Below are 15,203 nucleotides of genomic sequence, written 5' to 3'. Positions count from 1 at the left end.
CCTGCTTTCCTGGAGATGGCTGAACACCTGCCTGCCCATGGGAAGTAGTGAATGAATTCCTTGCTTTGCTTTGCTTGCGTGCGTGGCTTTTGCTTTCCCTATTAAACTGTTTTTATCTCAACCCATGAGTTTTCTTACTTTTGCTCTTCCGATTCTCTCCCCCATCCCACCAGGGGGGAGTGAGCGAGCGGCTGCGTGGTGCTCAGTTGCCAGCTGGGGCTAAGCCACGACACTCATCCGTTCATTTCAGCTACCACAAACTATGGAAGATGCACCCTTGTGATCGGTGACTGGGCTAATGCAGTACCCCTGTTTCTCTTCTAAATGTGATTTTCATTCATTTCTAGGCTCAGAGGAGGAGAGACTGGCTCTTGAGACTGCTGTGATGTATGGCATTAAAAAGCAAACTATCCAAGATACCGTGTATCAGCCACAGACAGATGTTGACATGGACTTCCAAGTGCAAAAAGCAGTCCTTGGCAGTGACTTTAAAGTCACTATAACTTTCAGGAACAAAAGTCACAACTACTACACTGCTACTACATACCTTTCAGGCAACATAGTGTTTTATACAGGAGTCACAAAAAATGAATTCAAGAAACACTCTTTCAGTGCAAAACTGGAACCCTCTTCATGTAAGACTTGCATAGTTGTTTTCAAACCTGCTAGCTTTTTTTCTCTGTGTCATTAACTGTCACCAATGTCTCTACCCATGGGTAGTCCCAATTCTAGCAGGGGTAAGATACTCTATTGGGTGTCAGGAGGCCCTGCTCCAAGCTCTGGCCCTGCCACCAGTGTCGTTTAGAGCTGAGGCTGTTATCTTCAGGATGTTGCTCCCTGCATAATGCTCTCTTACACCAAGCTGCATGTCTGGGTACTGTTACTTTTTCTTGTTTAGTACAAAAGAAAGCAAAGGAGTGAAGTTATTAAGCTGCAAGATATCTTTTTTCAAACCTTTAGTCTCCTAGCAGTATCTCAGCAAGTGAAGGAAAGTTCTAGTTCCCCAGGGCGTCACTTACAGGGATGAAAATGTGAATATCTTGTCTTACCTGAAAGAAGCTGACAAGCTCTGAGTGGGTCCAAGTACACATCTGGCTTTGGAGAACTGAGTGGTTCAGGATTTTATATTCACAGCAATCTAAAAAGTTGATCTGTAACTAGAATGTGCAACTATAGAGCAGGGGCAGGCACCCCAAAGGTGAGTTATCTTTACAGATGCAGTGTTCACTTTTCCTAGTGCCCTCTGGACTACGGAGGGGAGATCCTGCCTCCCTCTTCTCATGAGAAAAGCAGTTCCTCACAGCTTAGCTCACATACCTGAGGGCAGGATTTTGCACTGCTCAAAATAGGGAAAAGGGGTATTCTCCTTTTTTATTTTGGACATAACCAATTTATTTCCTGTCAGCCATGGCAGCCCCATTCAGAAAACAGTCAGCAAGTGTTGAGGGCCTGCTGTACTCCAAAGCACTATGGAGCAGGCTGGCTGTAGATCCCTGGCTTCTCCTGCAAGAAGTGATTGCCAATCACTTGTTCTTCTGACAGGCCTGTGCTCTTGGGTCAGTGCCTCCAGCTCAGCAAAAGTGATGAGAACGTGCTCTTATGCAGGCTAAGTCAGAGGATCCTCTACTTGAGTTCCCTACTGAGAAAGTCAGGAGTGATGATTTTGCCTTCTTGATGCTGCTACTGGGCAAAAGCAATCTCTGCTGAGCGCAGCAGGAGTGGCAGGACTTTGAGAGGCCAAAGGATGGGCCTCTGGACCTGGGTCTGGTGCTGGATCACAGCAACCCTGGCTGACCTCTGAGCTTTCTCATCTCTCTTGTCTGCTCATCCCAGCTCAGGAGACACTGTGAGCCCTCTTTCCTCAAAGAGGACAGGTTTTGTCTCAGTGAGAAGCCTCTGTGGAATCACGGTTCCCGCTGTGCTGTGAAAAAAAACCCTCCACTTTGAGCATCATCTAAAACTGTACGTTTTGGTTTGGAGCTGATTAATCTCCATAAAGTAGGAGTCCACATACAGGGATCTACAGGTGAAGGCTAATAAAAATTCTATCTCTTGTCTATAACAAAGCCCTGACAGCTGCTTGCTGGTTCTTTTCTAACTCCCTGACTCATTTGCAAGGGGTCTGGAAATGGGCTGACTCTGGCTTGCATTGTGTTGTTCCAACACAGCCTATCAAAACACAGTGTGGGGTTTTATATTGGCTTGCATCAGTTACTAAATATTTGATCTGAAATACTGCAAAACTTTTTGGAGGCTTGGCTAGGTACAGTAAAAAATCAATTTCAACTGCTCAGTCTAAATTCTGTGCCACTTCTTTGACAGGGGAAAATTCAGTCTTACATCTGCTCTTGCATCAGGGGTCTGTGTAAGATATTACCTAAAACACAGCTTCTGCAGTGCTTTGAGGCTCATCTATCTCCTCTGTGCAAGAAATGAAATGAATAGATGATGTTTAAGCATCACTGAGCCTCATAATTCATTTTTTCTAAGTTAAGTAAATGCTTCATAAAAAGCTCCTTGAAACTGTGCTGGAAACTCTGAATTGACCGATGGCATGTGAACACAGACTAGAGAGAGACGCCACAGAGAACAGAACATGAATTTTTTTGCATGTGTACCAAAAGTATGTCCCTATCACTGCCTCTGGCCAAGGAGACATGTTTTAAGGTATTAGCACCTTTCAAGGTGGAAATTAGCTTATAGCTGAGCTACAGTCATCGACTTGTGGAGCACTTTGTCCCACAACAGGACAAAAAAACCCTCACCAGTTCTGCCATCTCTGAAGGTGATACATAAAACTTGAACGTGAATTCTTTCAGCTTTGCCTTGGAAAGGAGTTTGCGTGCGATCAGGAACGGTGTCTGAGCAGATGGGCAGTGTGAAGGGAGGCAGCATCATCATTTGCAACTGTGTGAGAATACTCTGTCAAGGGTGTGATGATAGGATACCTTCCAAGGCACTCAGGCAGAATTTGTAGGGTTCATTCATGGCAAGAAGTGTATATATATATCTGGAGGTAACAAAAAATTACAATATAATACAGATGTGTCAAAGGCATTCTTCCAGCTCATGCTACTGACAGAATGAAGCAAACTAAATTTTCAAACAGGAAGCAAATGCATGATTTTCAGAATAATGATTAAAGGAATTGTGTGGGTTGAAAACATCTTTGAGGATCTGAATAGCTTAAACCTTCCAGTGCCTTCAAAGGTGCTTTCGCATCCACTCAGTTATATTTAGTTTTCTATTTCCTTTTTAAAGGCTGTAAGGCAGCTTGGTGTTGTGTCTCCCTTGGCTTTCCCAGGTGCAGTAAGTGGTACTGGCAACTTAGCAGCACAGCCAGTGCTAAGGAAATGGAAGTCTCTTATCCTTTTTTTTCCTGTGGTGATTAAATTTAAACAGAAAAGTCCATCTTTCGTTCCACTGTAAAGTAAATTTCTCTTTGATTGTAACTAATTTATTTATTTACTTACTTACTTTACAGAGATGAGAAATACCTTGCCTGATTTATAATTTAAAGTTTGGGGCATTATGGGAAAGTCTTTTACAAGAGATACACAGTGGGGGGTTGGGGGGAGCACATCAAGTAAATTTAAGGCTGGCCTGGTAAATCCAGGTCAGGTGGTCACTAAGGGAATAGCTTTGAAACTAAATCAAGGAACTGGTTTTGATGTGAGCGGATCAAAAGAGTGAAAAGGGGTGCATGTCATTTACCCAACTGAGTTCAGTTATCTCAGTGTGTACAGTGTATGTCACAAATCCAATACAAATAATGGATAACAGTAATAATCATAGTTAATGGATGGGTGATCTTGATATGTTTACTAGGGTTATAATGAATGTTTATAGAGGCAAGAGCTCCAGATCTATATATTCTGCCCAGTCACTTAGCAGGTTTGCTTCTCTGTATCCCATTCTCACACCGTTGTTGGCCTGGGAATTGCAGTTCAATATGGTTAAAATTAATGATTCCCTGCATCTCAACCATCTAGCTTACGGGGACTTCTTCCTTCCAATAATTATCGTCAGAGAGCACGTGAAAGCTCTCTGGAGGGCATGCTGGTGACAGGAGGACCTTCTTGCTAAATTTTGCAGACAAGTCCAGTGTAGGACAAAGGCAGATAGCCAGACATGTCCTGGAGAGCAGGTGGTCTCCCAGGCAGCCTGCATGGGCTCACAGCCCCCAGTGGGTGATCTGGGGCATCCCTGGTGGTATCCCTCTGCTGGGAAGAGAGGCAGAGAAAGCACAGGAATAAAGTGAAAGAGCGAACATTTACAGGAGTGACACTCAAAATCTGGTTTGGACCTTCGTGCCCAGTAGCTATTTATTGCCAGTCTTGCTTCTCACTTATTTTGTGGTAGTGCCTAGAAACCTTCAACAGTGACCTGGGTCTGTGCTGATGGGCACTCGGCAGAGGCTGTGCACAAACCCAGCCCTTGCCCCAGGGAGCTCACAGCCTAAATGGAAAGACGTCAAGATAAGAGGGAGAATGGTGAGGTAAAGAAAGGAAGATAGTTTGGGAAAAAAAATCAAAGTCATTCTTTGGTGGTGGGCCACCCTTTTTCCAAGGCACTCGTGTAACTGGCACTGGCCGTGATGGGAGGAGGAATTAGCCATTAGATTGCTTCAGATGTCTTTTTTCTTTCCTGTTTCTCCCCTCAGCTAGCGCTTTCGATGTTGTGATCAAATCGAGTGAGTACTTGAGTGACCTGCTGGACCAAGCCTCCTTTCATTTCTTTGTGACAGCGCGGATCAACGAAACAGGGAAGATTCTGGCCACACAGAAGGCAACAGTCCTGGAAATTCCCACCCTGAGGATCAAGGTAACTCAGGGCTGGGGTAGAGGGGAGCGACCACCATGCTGCACGCAGGCTGTTCTCTACAAGGCTGTCACATTGACTTCTGGGATGGGCAGGTGTATGTGTGTGTGTGCACATCAGACCTTCAGTCTAACATGGACCTTATAAAGCAGCAGCTGGCTGGAGTGTATGAGGGTGTATAGGTATGTTATATATTGTACTGAGTGTCCCTACATTGAAGTCTGAGGCTGGCAGCATCACTGGTGGTAGAGAGCTGAAGTGATCTCAGTGGAGGAAGGAGGGGAAAAGAGCTAAGAAAGCTGGAGAAACTCAAAGGGTAAGAGAGATTACTTACTCAAGCCACTCAAGTCTTTAACTACTTCAGAAGTCTATTATATTTAAAGCAACACAGCACAGAGGCCTCTTGCTGAAGAATGAAGGACACTGCTATTGAGGTGAATTTGCTTGGAAAGCTCCTGCAGGTGTTGTGGAAAGTTCCTCCAAACGTGGATGGGCAGCATCCATTTGGGACAATGCTTTCAGGATTTCAGTGCTTTGCTGCCACTGTGAATGTACTGTCGGTGGATTTCCCTGAAAGTTCAAGCATTTCTGCAGACGGTGGCATGGTACGGTGGCATGGTACCTATGAAAAAGTAGAAGTGTAAGTTTGTGATAGGACAAGGACCCTATGTCATGTGGCAAAGGCAGGGCTGAGATTTAGAGTTCTCAGTGCATAACTGGGCATCCAAATAAATTGCCTCATTTTCAAAAGTGCTGAGCCTTCATCTGCTTTGAATGATGTTATTTGGATCTGCTTTTTCCTAATACTAAAAAGAAAAGTCAGAACACCTGTCAGGAAGCTTTACATAAACATGAATGCAGCTCCCTAAAGCTCAGGACCTTGAAAGAAATCTAAGTTTACAGACCTTTTCTTCCCTGTATATTTATTTGAACCAATGTTCATGTTTCCATATAATACTATATGTAGTAATCTGAAACAGCAGTCTTCTGCAGAAAAAGCTTTTTAAAAAAATGTAGATCAAAACTACAGTGAAGTTTGCAAAATATTTCATGGTCTGCAGAAATGTCACTATGATCTGATCAGATTATTGATATTTTAAAATAAAAGTTTTTTGGTTTACTGAGCATTCTAGAGAGGAGGTAAACAAGACAGATAAAATCTACTTCAAATACCTGTCTTCAATAACCAAATTTTGAAAGTAAAGAGTTCTTCCAATTCAATACTTAAACAGAACATCTTATACAGGATCCCAAATTTCAGCTTCAAAATTGTTTGTCCTCCCTGCTGTTATAAAGAAAGGATGTTTAGTATGAGATAGGTTGTTGTCCAATAACCATGTCTTCAAGTAAAACTGAGTTTGTCCTTTCTCTGCTTCCTTGTGATGTGTAAAAATAAGCTGAAATTTTAATAGCTGGATTTTTTTAAGAGTGTGTGTGTGTGTGTGCATGTGTATATACCTATGTATTTATATAGGAAACTTTGCTTTATTGTTTAAGAAATCTGAATAAGCTTATCTCCCTAGATTTCTTGCCAGATTTCTTCATTGAATTTGACTGGCAGACTGGAGTTCTTAATGTGACAGTAAGGGAGAAGAATGAAAAAATATATTTCCCCTCATGTCTTCAGATACACCTTTGATCTTTCTCTGTTGGTCTAAGGAGATTGTCAGAGTTAACAGTTAGGAAATTACACCTTATTCTAATTTAGCTTGAGACCAGGTTACAAAAATAAGCTCAGCAAATACAAATCATGGTCTCAGTTGCATGTGTGGGAGTTCAGGATGATTTTGAATCCCCCCATGCAACAGTGATCTTAAATGGGCAATTGAAATAAGGAGGGCATAAGACCTCTAATTGGGCTAGGACTTCCGAAAATGGCACTGATGTCTTTTTGCAAATTCAGGTGGCCAAATGCTGTTGAGAGCTTAGTTGTGAGTATCTCATTCTTTACTCCAGTCAATAGATCAGTATTTGGTGCAGAGTGATCCCTTAGACCGGAGTTGTTCCAGCTTTTTGCAGCTGTCATACGCCTTAAAAATTTGCAGTAGGGCTGCAGACCCCAGTGTAGCACTTTAAATTTATTGACAAGATATTTGTTTTTCTTAGTTACCTTTCTCAAGACCCTTTAGAGTAGTCCATGGACCAGCTGGGATCTGCCAGCCATAAGTTGAAAACCCTTGCCTGAGCCTTTTATATTCTGTACGAAATGTTGTGTTTCTAGGGGAAAAAAACAAAATCCCCATGCATGTAGTCTTTGTTTAAAAACACGTTCATTTGGAGGTGTTTTCTGGGCAGCTGTACTACCAACACTGATCTGAAGAGACAGACAGATCCCTTCAGCTGTGGAAGTCAATGAAATTACTGTTCATTAGTCTTGCAGTTTAATAGTTTAATATTTTCCAGTGCAAAATGTATGGCTTTTTTCCTATGTAAGGGTTTTGGAGGACAACTGGCTGTCAAGTCTACGTAGAGTGCATGCACAGGGTTAGAAACCTCCAGAGCACCAGAGGTGGTTGCAAGGCAGGGGGAAGATGGGCACAACACTTTTGGGGGGTGCAAGCAATGTGACCTGGTGTTTCTAATTTAAGGTAATAAGACCTGCCCTTCTCTTCTGGAGCTTACGTCCTGAGCAGGCCATGCCCTTCAGTGCTGGTGGGGAACCTGGGGGGGTGGGGGGGGGATCTGGGAAGAGAGGCCCCCTCAACTGGACTCGCCCTCAGTTGGACACTCAGCTCCAGGACTGTGCATGCGTATTTCTGGTTTTTCTATGGAAATGAGGGCCTGCCTCTTGACTTGTCATGTGGCTTGAGGGAAAATTGCAATGGGTAGAAAAATCTACAGTGGTACCTATGGTCCCATCCAATAATTTTCTTCTGACTAGGCTTTCTCTGCCTCATGCTGTTTTGCTGTGTGCTCCATCATCCCCTCCCCCCCCCCCCTTCCTTGCAAGTACTGTGTATTTAACCCTACAGATTTCACCGGGGGGGCATTTTATTATTATCAGCTTGTGGAGCATTGTCCTTTCCTTGTCTTGCAGACCCAAGGTGAGATGGTAGCTGGTAAACAAATGTCTGTGACTGTGGAATTCACCAATCCTCTGAAACAAACCCTGGAGAACGTCACGCTCCGCCTCGAGGGACCTGGCGTGCTGAGAACGATGAAAAAGGAGTTCAGGTAGGGAAGAAAGCGCAACTAGCTGGGAGTTCATCCCCTGCTTGCTCTTGCTCACAAGAGACACTTAACTAATGCCGCGCTGAGTAATTCAATTCAGACACTCTCTCCTTACTTTAAAATTCAATACACAGGGGAGCTATAGGTCTCAATAGTCAGAAGTCAGGCTATCCAGTGAGACTGTGCAGAGAGACTGTGAGAGCATTTCATCTGTTCAGTACCAGTGTTGGAGGAAGGGGTAGTGGTTGTGGGTAGTTGCTAATGCAGCCTGAGTTTACTTTTTCACTGTATTACATTCCTTTTAGCGCTTGACAATAGCACCTACGAGCCGCTATTACAGAAAGAAAGACAGATTTATCCTACACATGAAGTGTTTACTGCCACTCGCTCAGTATGTGCAAATCAAGTCCTGTGCTGTTTTGCAAAAAGGGCTTTTCTCCACTCATGTTAATCATGATTATACAAGACGTTCAGGTACCTCAGACGATCTTTGCAAGATTATGTCAAGGCATGAAATGTGTGTTGGATGCAGCAGAGCCTGCTGGGATGGCTGCAGCGAGCGTACGAGCCCACGGCTGCCCCTGGTAGCACCACTGTGCAGGGCTGCCCTGGCACAGATGCGTGTAGGGAGCAGGGTGCTCCCAAGCCTGAGGAAAAGGAAAGTCCTTCGGCCACCTTCATTATACTCAGAGTTGCACCTCATGCTGACACAGTGGTACCAGTATGCTAAGCAAGTTGTTTCCTAAATCCTCTTTTCATTTGAGTTCAGTGTTATAAGCTCAGCATTAGCCACTTCCAGGATATATAACTGGGATCCGTGGACAATTTTGCAGCCATTGCTTAGTCTTGGGCAGCCAAAACAATGTTATCTATCATTACCTGAGCTGATGGTCCCCAGATGCGTGCAAAAGGAGTTTGAAAAATTGCCTGTTCTTCAGCAGCTGCATAAATTGTCAGCATTATCTGCAGCCAGTAGGGGAGGTCTGAGCCTGGTTGTACCTGGGCCAGGGATAAAAAGATCAAAGCCAGTCTCCAGAGTGGAGCTGGATAGAAAAATGACTGTGAATGGGCATCATAGTGTGCTTGCTCTGTGCATGTGGTATGTCACAGATGCTGCTGAACATGACTCAGCACGGTCCACACGAGTTACACAGGTTGCAGCAATAGCCCTCGTTGCTGCCCAGCCGTGCCAGCCTTCCCTGTTGTTCTGCATCCTTCTCGATTCAAAAGCTGCCATGGGCTGCTCCCACCTTCAAGGATACAGAAGTTGTCAGGTGCATCAAAGGCACAGGAGTTAGAGAGAAAAATGACTCACAAAACAGATGTCATTTTCCTTCAAGTCACCATGTTTTCCCCTTTTAAGTAGTGCCCTTGGCATCATTTAAAATGGAAATGGATCAGCTTAGTCATTTTAAGATTTAACTTCTCTGAGATGAATGAAGGCTGCAGGTTTTACACATGGAGGACAGAGGAGGGGGCAGTTGTAGTTTATTTAAATAATAATCACATTTGCCTCCATGCATTCAGAGTGATAAATGGCTCCCGTGTGGTGATGGCTCAGCATATTACGCAGAACCATTCATCACTGAATTCTCTCCCAGGGAAATCACATTAGGGTAGCTTTACTCCATTTGCAAAGAGAATTAAACCTATTCTAGGCTTTTCCCACCCTTCCACTGCTTCCCTGTCCACCAGGGACTATCACATATGGGATGCAGCTTTTGCAATTCTTTGTGAGGATGAGACTTTTGACCTCTCTGTATTTGTAAGGTAGCTTTTCTGTATCACTTGGGTGACTCCACAAAACAGGTATGTGTGTTCCAGCTGATACAACATTATTTTGGGAACGAAGTGGCTTGGGGGCTTCAGTCTTGACCATTCATAAATAATATATATATATATATATATATATAGTGATATTTAGCTTTTAGCCTCAGACAGATGTCGGAGCATGACTTATGGAAAAGCCTTTGGCAGCCACAATTCCTACACAGGGCATAGTCTTTGCATGACAAATGAGAATTAACCAGGCATTGATGGATAGTGTTAAAAGGATTTTAGCCAAGTATGCATTCACACTAGCAGGTAAGTCACTTTGGGTGTTTCTACATGTCAAATCTCAGCTAGTATTAGCATTTGTAGAGAGAAACAAGTTGTTTTAGAAGTAGGACAGTAGAGAAACAGGAAAAGGTGGGTTTGGTTTCCCAGCACAGCTGTTGTCTTCCTGCACACACACACATATAGATATAAATATAAATATATATATATATATATATACACAAAGGTGATAGGACTATAAATCAGAGATGGTAGTGCTACCCTCTCTCACTGGGGCACTGTGAAGATATGGTCTGGAAACCTTCATCCTTAGAGAATCTGGCCCCCAAGTGCTCAAGAGAGTAGACCGAACCTTGCTGCACAGCAGACTTGTATAATACCTTACCTTGTATAACACCTTGTGTAGTGCCATACAGATAATCCCTTGCAGATCATTCCCATAAACTCTAAATTGAAAAAGGTATTTAACCTTGTGCAGCAATTGAAGTCATTGCTTTATCATGCTACCATTTAGTGGGCATTTGGTGAAGCAGGCAGGCCAGCTGAGGGGAACAAAATATCTTTCATTAAGAACAAAGATAAAAAGAGGGAAGACACTTGCTGGAAGCAGTCTGCACATGCTCACACCAAAAATATGATCTTCCTCTGCTTTTTCTTTTCTAAAACTGGGTACATGCCTCAGGGTACCTATGACTGTATAAGCAAAATGCAATGCAGTGCCATGTAGAGATACCTAAGCTAGCCTTTAAGGAGCTAGAATACCTCTCATTTTAGCAGGGGCAGACTTGCACTGAAACAAATATTCAGGTGGGAGGATCCCAAGCTAGCTCATTTAGAGCTAATTAAGGATTCTTGTCTTGTGGCAACTTATGCTAAGCCTGGGCAGTCATTTCTGTCCTGACTGTGGCATACATAGGACATGGCATCTGAGAGCCAAATCATACCAGATGAGAATTTGAAACAGTGACTAAAGTTTAGGCCTACTTTACTCTCACTTTATTCAGTTGTTTGCAGAATACCATAGCCATGTGAGATGAGAACACTGGCTAAATTCATAATGCTCTTACTTAATGCTGAGGAAAAGAACATTAATTTTTATAAATAGCTCCCCGCTACGCTACCTTCTCCATTGGTTCCTTTGGAGCAGCTGTATCCTGACATCCCCCAAACATAATCAATCAATCAATCAATATCAGCCTTCAAAATCTGCACACAGAACACAGTGAAAGCACTGAGAAAACACAGAAACTCAATACTTGAGGCTCTCCATGCATCTTAATTGTAGCAAAAATTGAAAATCAAGAGCAGCGCAGAATACGGTTGCTTTATAGTATGAGTTATCAAGAGGCATACATAAAGTGAAAGAGTAACTGCTAACAGCAGGACTCCCAAGAACACTTTGACTTATTTGTATGGACATGAAGAAGTCATCTGAAGTGGCCAGTGAGGAGATTTGCTGATGTTACAACTGTGGCAGAGTGGTTCAGGGTAGGAGCTGGCAGAGGGGCTCAGCATCTCATCAGTGCTGCATCGGGTTTGCATGGGAATGCCCTGGACACTTCATAACAAGGACTTATTTAACCATTTAAGGAATCACTAACAGGCTATAGACTATAATAAATGGGTAAAATGGAATTATAAAGTAGAAAAAATATATGTTAGCTATAAAGAAGATCATTCTGAAAGTTATTATGAGAGGAAGTGACAGGAGGCAGAATAAAATGGATTCATTTTGGAAATTTAAAATTAGCCTGGAGGAAAGGCTAGAAAAGGCTTTGACAGGGTCAGTTCTGAGAGGAATAGGAGATGGAGGGAATAATTTATAGGACATTTATGAGAATGAGTGAAACATAAAAAATTTGAGACGTGTTATACTGTCCACCTTCAGTTTCTCCAGTTGTGGGTCAGGTTGAGAGCACTGGCTGACCGATCACTATATTGTTACTTTTCTTTTTCCCTACAGGCAAATCCCAACAAACTCTACCTTGATCTGGGAAGTAAAATCCATCCCAAAACGACCAGGGTTACGAAAGCTGATTGCAAGCCTGAATTGTGATGCTTTGAGGCATGTGTATGGTGAGCTGAATGTCCAGATTCAGAAACCATGAACCAAGGTGCTGCCTTCATCTCTCATTTAGCTGTATATCAAAATATCATGTTGGGGGGGTGGAGGGGGAAGAGGTAGAAATCTGCTTAGTGTTATTTTGGTCATCGTTGTGCTGAACAAAATTTGATAAAGAAAACTAATTGCTAAGACTGGGGAGAGCATGAAAAAGCACCTGGATAGTGAATGATTTAAAATTAGATACATGTAATTAAAGGCAATTCTAGGCCATATTATTCCTATAGTTCACTTGTATTTATGGTCTTTTGCATTAGTGCTGCAAGGGAATCTGAAAAGCTCCTTTCACTAAAGTAGTCTGAACTTTAGTTTTAATTAAGGCCTGATATTTCACTGAAAAGGAAAAAAAAAAGAACCCAGTGTTATAAATTCTTAGACTGAATTACATAACCCTATGGTAGATCATTCAGGCTGCAATAAAAACAGGTATTTCTAGCTAAAGGGACCGCTTTATCTTACAATGTTATAATTTTCCAGTTCACGGAGAGCTCGCTTTGCTGGAAGCATCTCTCAAGATGTGTTATCTGCAGAATATTCCCAGCTCCTTGTTTCCTCTTGCTGCTTCCCTATGCTTTTTCTCCTACTCTTTCATGTGTGCAGGTACCCACACATACTCACTCCTGTATTTCATGCCCTCATCCCACCCTGTATGCTGCTGATACGCTGTTCCTCTCCTTTGCTTGATGAAAATCCAGAGTTTTTCATGCCCCTGCTCAGAGTTCATCACACCAAACTTGCATTTCCTGGTCAGTCACATCTCTTGTGTATGATGTGTTCTCTCTTCATCCTTTTCTGGCTTTTCTTCTCTCCTGAACCCACCCTGTAGCCCCATTTCCCATGTGTGTGTGTGTGTGTCGAGGGGGATCGCTGCCCCAGAGCAGTCCAGGCTCTGCCAGCTGGTAAATAGGGTGAAGGAGAGAGGAGTGGAGGGGGCAGCCTGAGGGTCTTCTTCTGCCAGCCCCACAAGCCTAGCAAATATCCTGCACTGGGGCTGGGGGTGAGTTTAGATTAAACATCTGGGGGTGAGTTTATATTAAACATCTGGGGATGAGTTTAGATTAAACCATGCCTGAAAGTTCCCGGGAATCACGGCTACTGCAGAATGAAGTCCTGTTACATGAGCAACCCCAGAAATATACAGGGACAGAAGCTCAGCTGGAAAAGGAATAAAGACGTATCCTGAGAGTCAGAAACTCCACAAGCTGGATCTGCTTCCTGCCTTTCTCGCAGCATATTCCTCTGTAAGGTGCAGTGGGGCCTCCCAAGGCATTGCTCCTCCCCTGAGGACCTTCTGGCCCAGAAGCTGCTCTGAATCTGTGGTTTCCATTAGTCTTCCATGCAGGGTACTGCTCCATCCTAAGCCATGTACCCACATTGTGCTAGGGTGGCGGGGGTGTGTGTGTGTGTGTTCATTTCTCATCTCCCCTGAAATCCTTCTTGGGATCTTTTTCCATGAGGCAAAGATGCACGTGCCACAAGCTGCGGCAACTCCTCTCCACTGGCCACAGTGTGTAAGAGCATGCCCCGTACTAACAGCACAGGTGAGCTAACTGAGCATCCAAAAAAGTTAAAAGGAGCCTCATGCTCATTAAACACTGGGGCTTTCTTGTACGGTGTATGGCCGTGTCATTTTGTGGTCTTATTAGTGAGAAAGCAAGGGAGATGACTTGCCTTCTGCTCCTCTTCTTGCCACACATTGCCTCCTGCAAAACCTGTGACCAGCTGTTAAAAATAAGCAAGTCCTGGGAGGAGCGAAATGCAGGCTGCTCTTCTGCTAAAGGATGTGGAACAAAGCAAAGATTCATACCACCTCATATGCCCCTGGATCCAAGAACACCAGACTTCTGGGGGCTTTCACTTCAGGCGTGGGCACACGCTCATTTTGTACAGCTTATGTGACCACATTAGAAACTCCGTAATGTCAAAGTCTCCCATATAAGTCCTCTGGGGTACAAGGCACTAAACAGTGTGTTCTAAATGCAAGGTGACAAGACCGGAGTCTACATCTTCTAATAAAATTACCCATTTTTGGCTCTTGCATATAAACCTGCTTTCCATTCCAGACTTTTTATATCTACAGTGTAATAAGAATTTAAAATAAAGCATGTCTGATTGCACTTGTGTCTTGTGTTCTGTATTTGATCAAACACTTCTTCTACGTAGTAGCACTATAGATACCACTTGCTGCATCTTAATTGTAAAAGTTAAAAAATTCACTTCTGAGCCATGCTAATAAAGGTGCCTTTTTTTTTTTTTTTTGGTGCTAAGGAAAAAACCCTATCTTTATTTAAACAAACAAAAAAAATATTACAGGCTCAGTTTAACTATTTGCCTTTGTTTTTCGTTCTGTTTTAACAGCTGACTACCTAATGCATTGGAGGTGACAATTTCCAGAGCACATCACACTGCCAGCAAAGAGAATCCCCAGATTCCCCTGGAAATTGCTTTAACATGTCAGACCCCATTAAGTGGCCAATATGCTCCTAATGAAACCTTACCTACATCCCACTTCTAAAGTGTGCTTCTTTCAGCTAAATATTTCAAGACATTTTACTAACAGTCGTTAAGGTGAATGATGTTCACGAGGAGACAGGAACTATATTTATTGATAGTTTATAGAGGGGTATATTGAAGCAAAGAGAAGTGATGACTGGGAATAGAGGCCAGGGATGTCAACAGCCCTTGGCATCACCAGCCTGCTCACTCTGTACAGAGTTGCTCACAAAAACCTAGGGACAAAATGAGGATGGCCTCTAGGATTTCAGCCACTCATCACCCTGTGGATGGGCATACACAGGAATCATGGGTAAAATCTGACTGAAGCAGCAGTGAGTGAACTGTTTCCACTGGTGAACTATTTGTAGCCTGAGGCCTCCAACAACATCCTACACCTGTACTGCCAGGGCCCCTGTTATCATCCTATGCTAGTGAAGCTTTATGCTGCATTCTATTTTGGGGTCATAAATAGTTCATTCTACGCAGAATAACTACCTGCTATTACTGTCTACTAGTTACAAAAAGTACATATAGC

At 43.2% G+C, this 15,203-nt stretch overlaps 1 protein-coding gene across 4 annotated transcripts in view; it reads left to right on the top strand.

The window, feature by feature from the left end:
- Window positions 1-14,229, top strand: part of F13A1 (coagulation factor XIII A chain) — a 69,652-nt gene extending 55,423 nt beyond the window's left edge. For 3 of the 4 annotated variants that reach the window (XM_072851373.1, XM_072851372.1, XM_072851371.1), the window contains exons 12-15: window positions 348-635; window positions 4,664-4,824; window positions 7,859-7,995; window positions 12,014-14,229. In XM_072851373.1, coding sequence (XP_072707474.1) covers window positions 348-635; window positions 4,664-4,824; window positions 7,859-7,995; window positions 12,014-12,158 — 731 coding nt within the window. In that variant the 3' untranslated portion in view covers window positions 12,159-14,229. The remainder of the gene's footprint in view (window positions 1-347; window positions 636-4,663; window positions 4,825-7,858; window positions 7,996-12,013) is intronic. The other variant, XM_072851374.1, reaches the window with a different exon arrangement.
- The last annotated feature ends 974 nt before the right edge of the window (window positions 14,230-15,203 follow it).

Source organism: Ciconia boyciana, chromosome 2 (genome assembly GCF_034638445.1).
Source record: "Ciconia boyciana chromosome 2, ASM3463844v1, whole genome shotgun sequence".
Classification (NCBI taxonomy): Eukaryota; Metazoa; Chordata; class Aves; order Ciconiiformes; family Ciconiidae; genus Ciconia; species Ciconia boyciana.
Note: the sequence above shows the minus strand (reverse complement) of the source record. Positions and strands in the feature narration are given on the sequence as shown.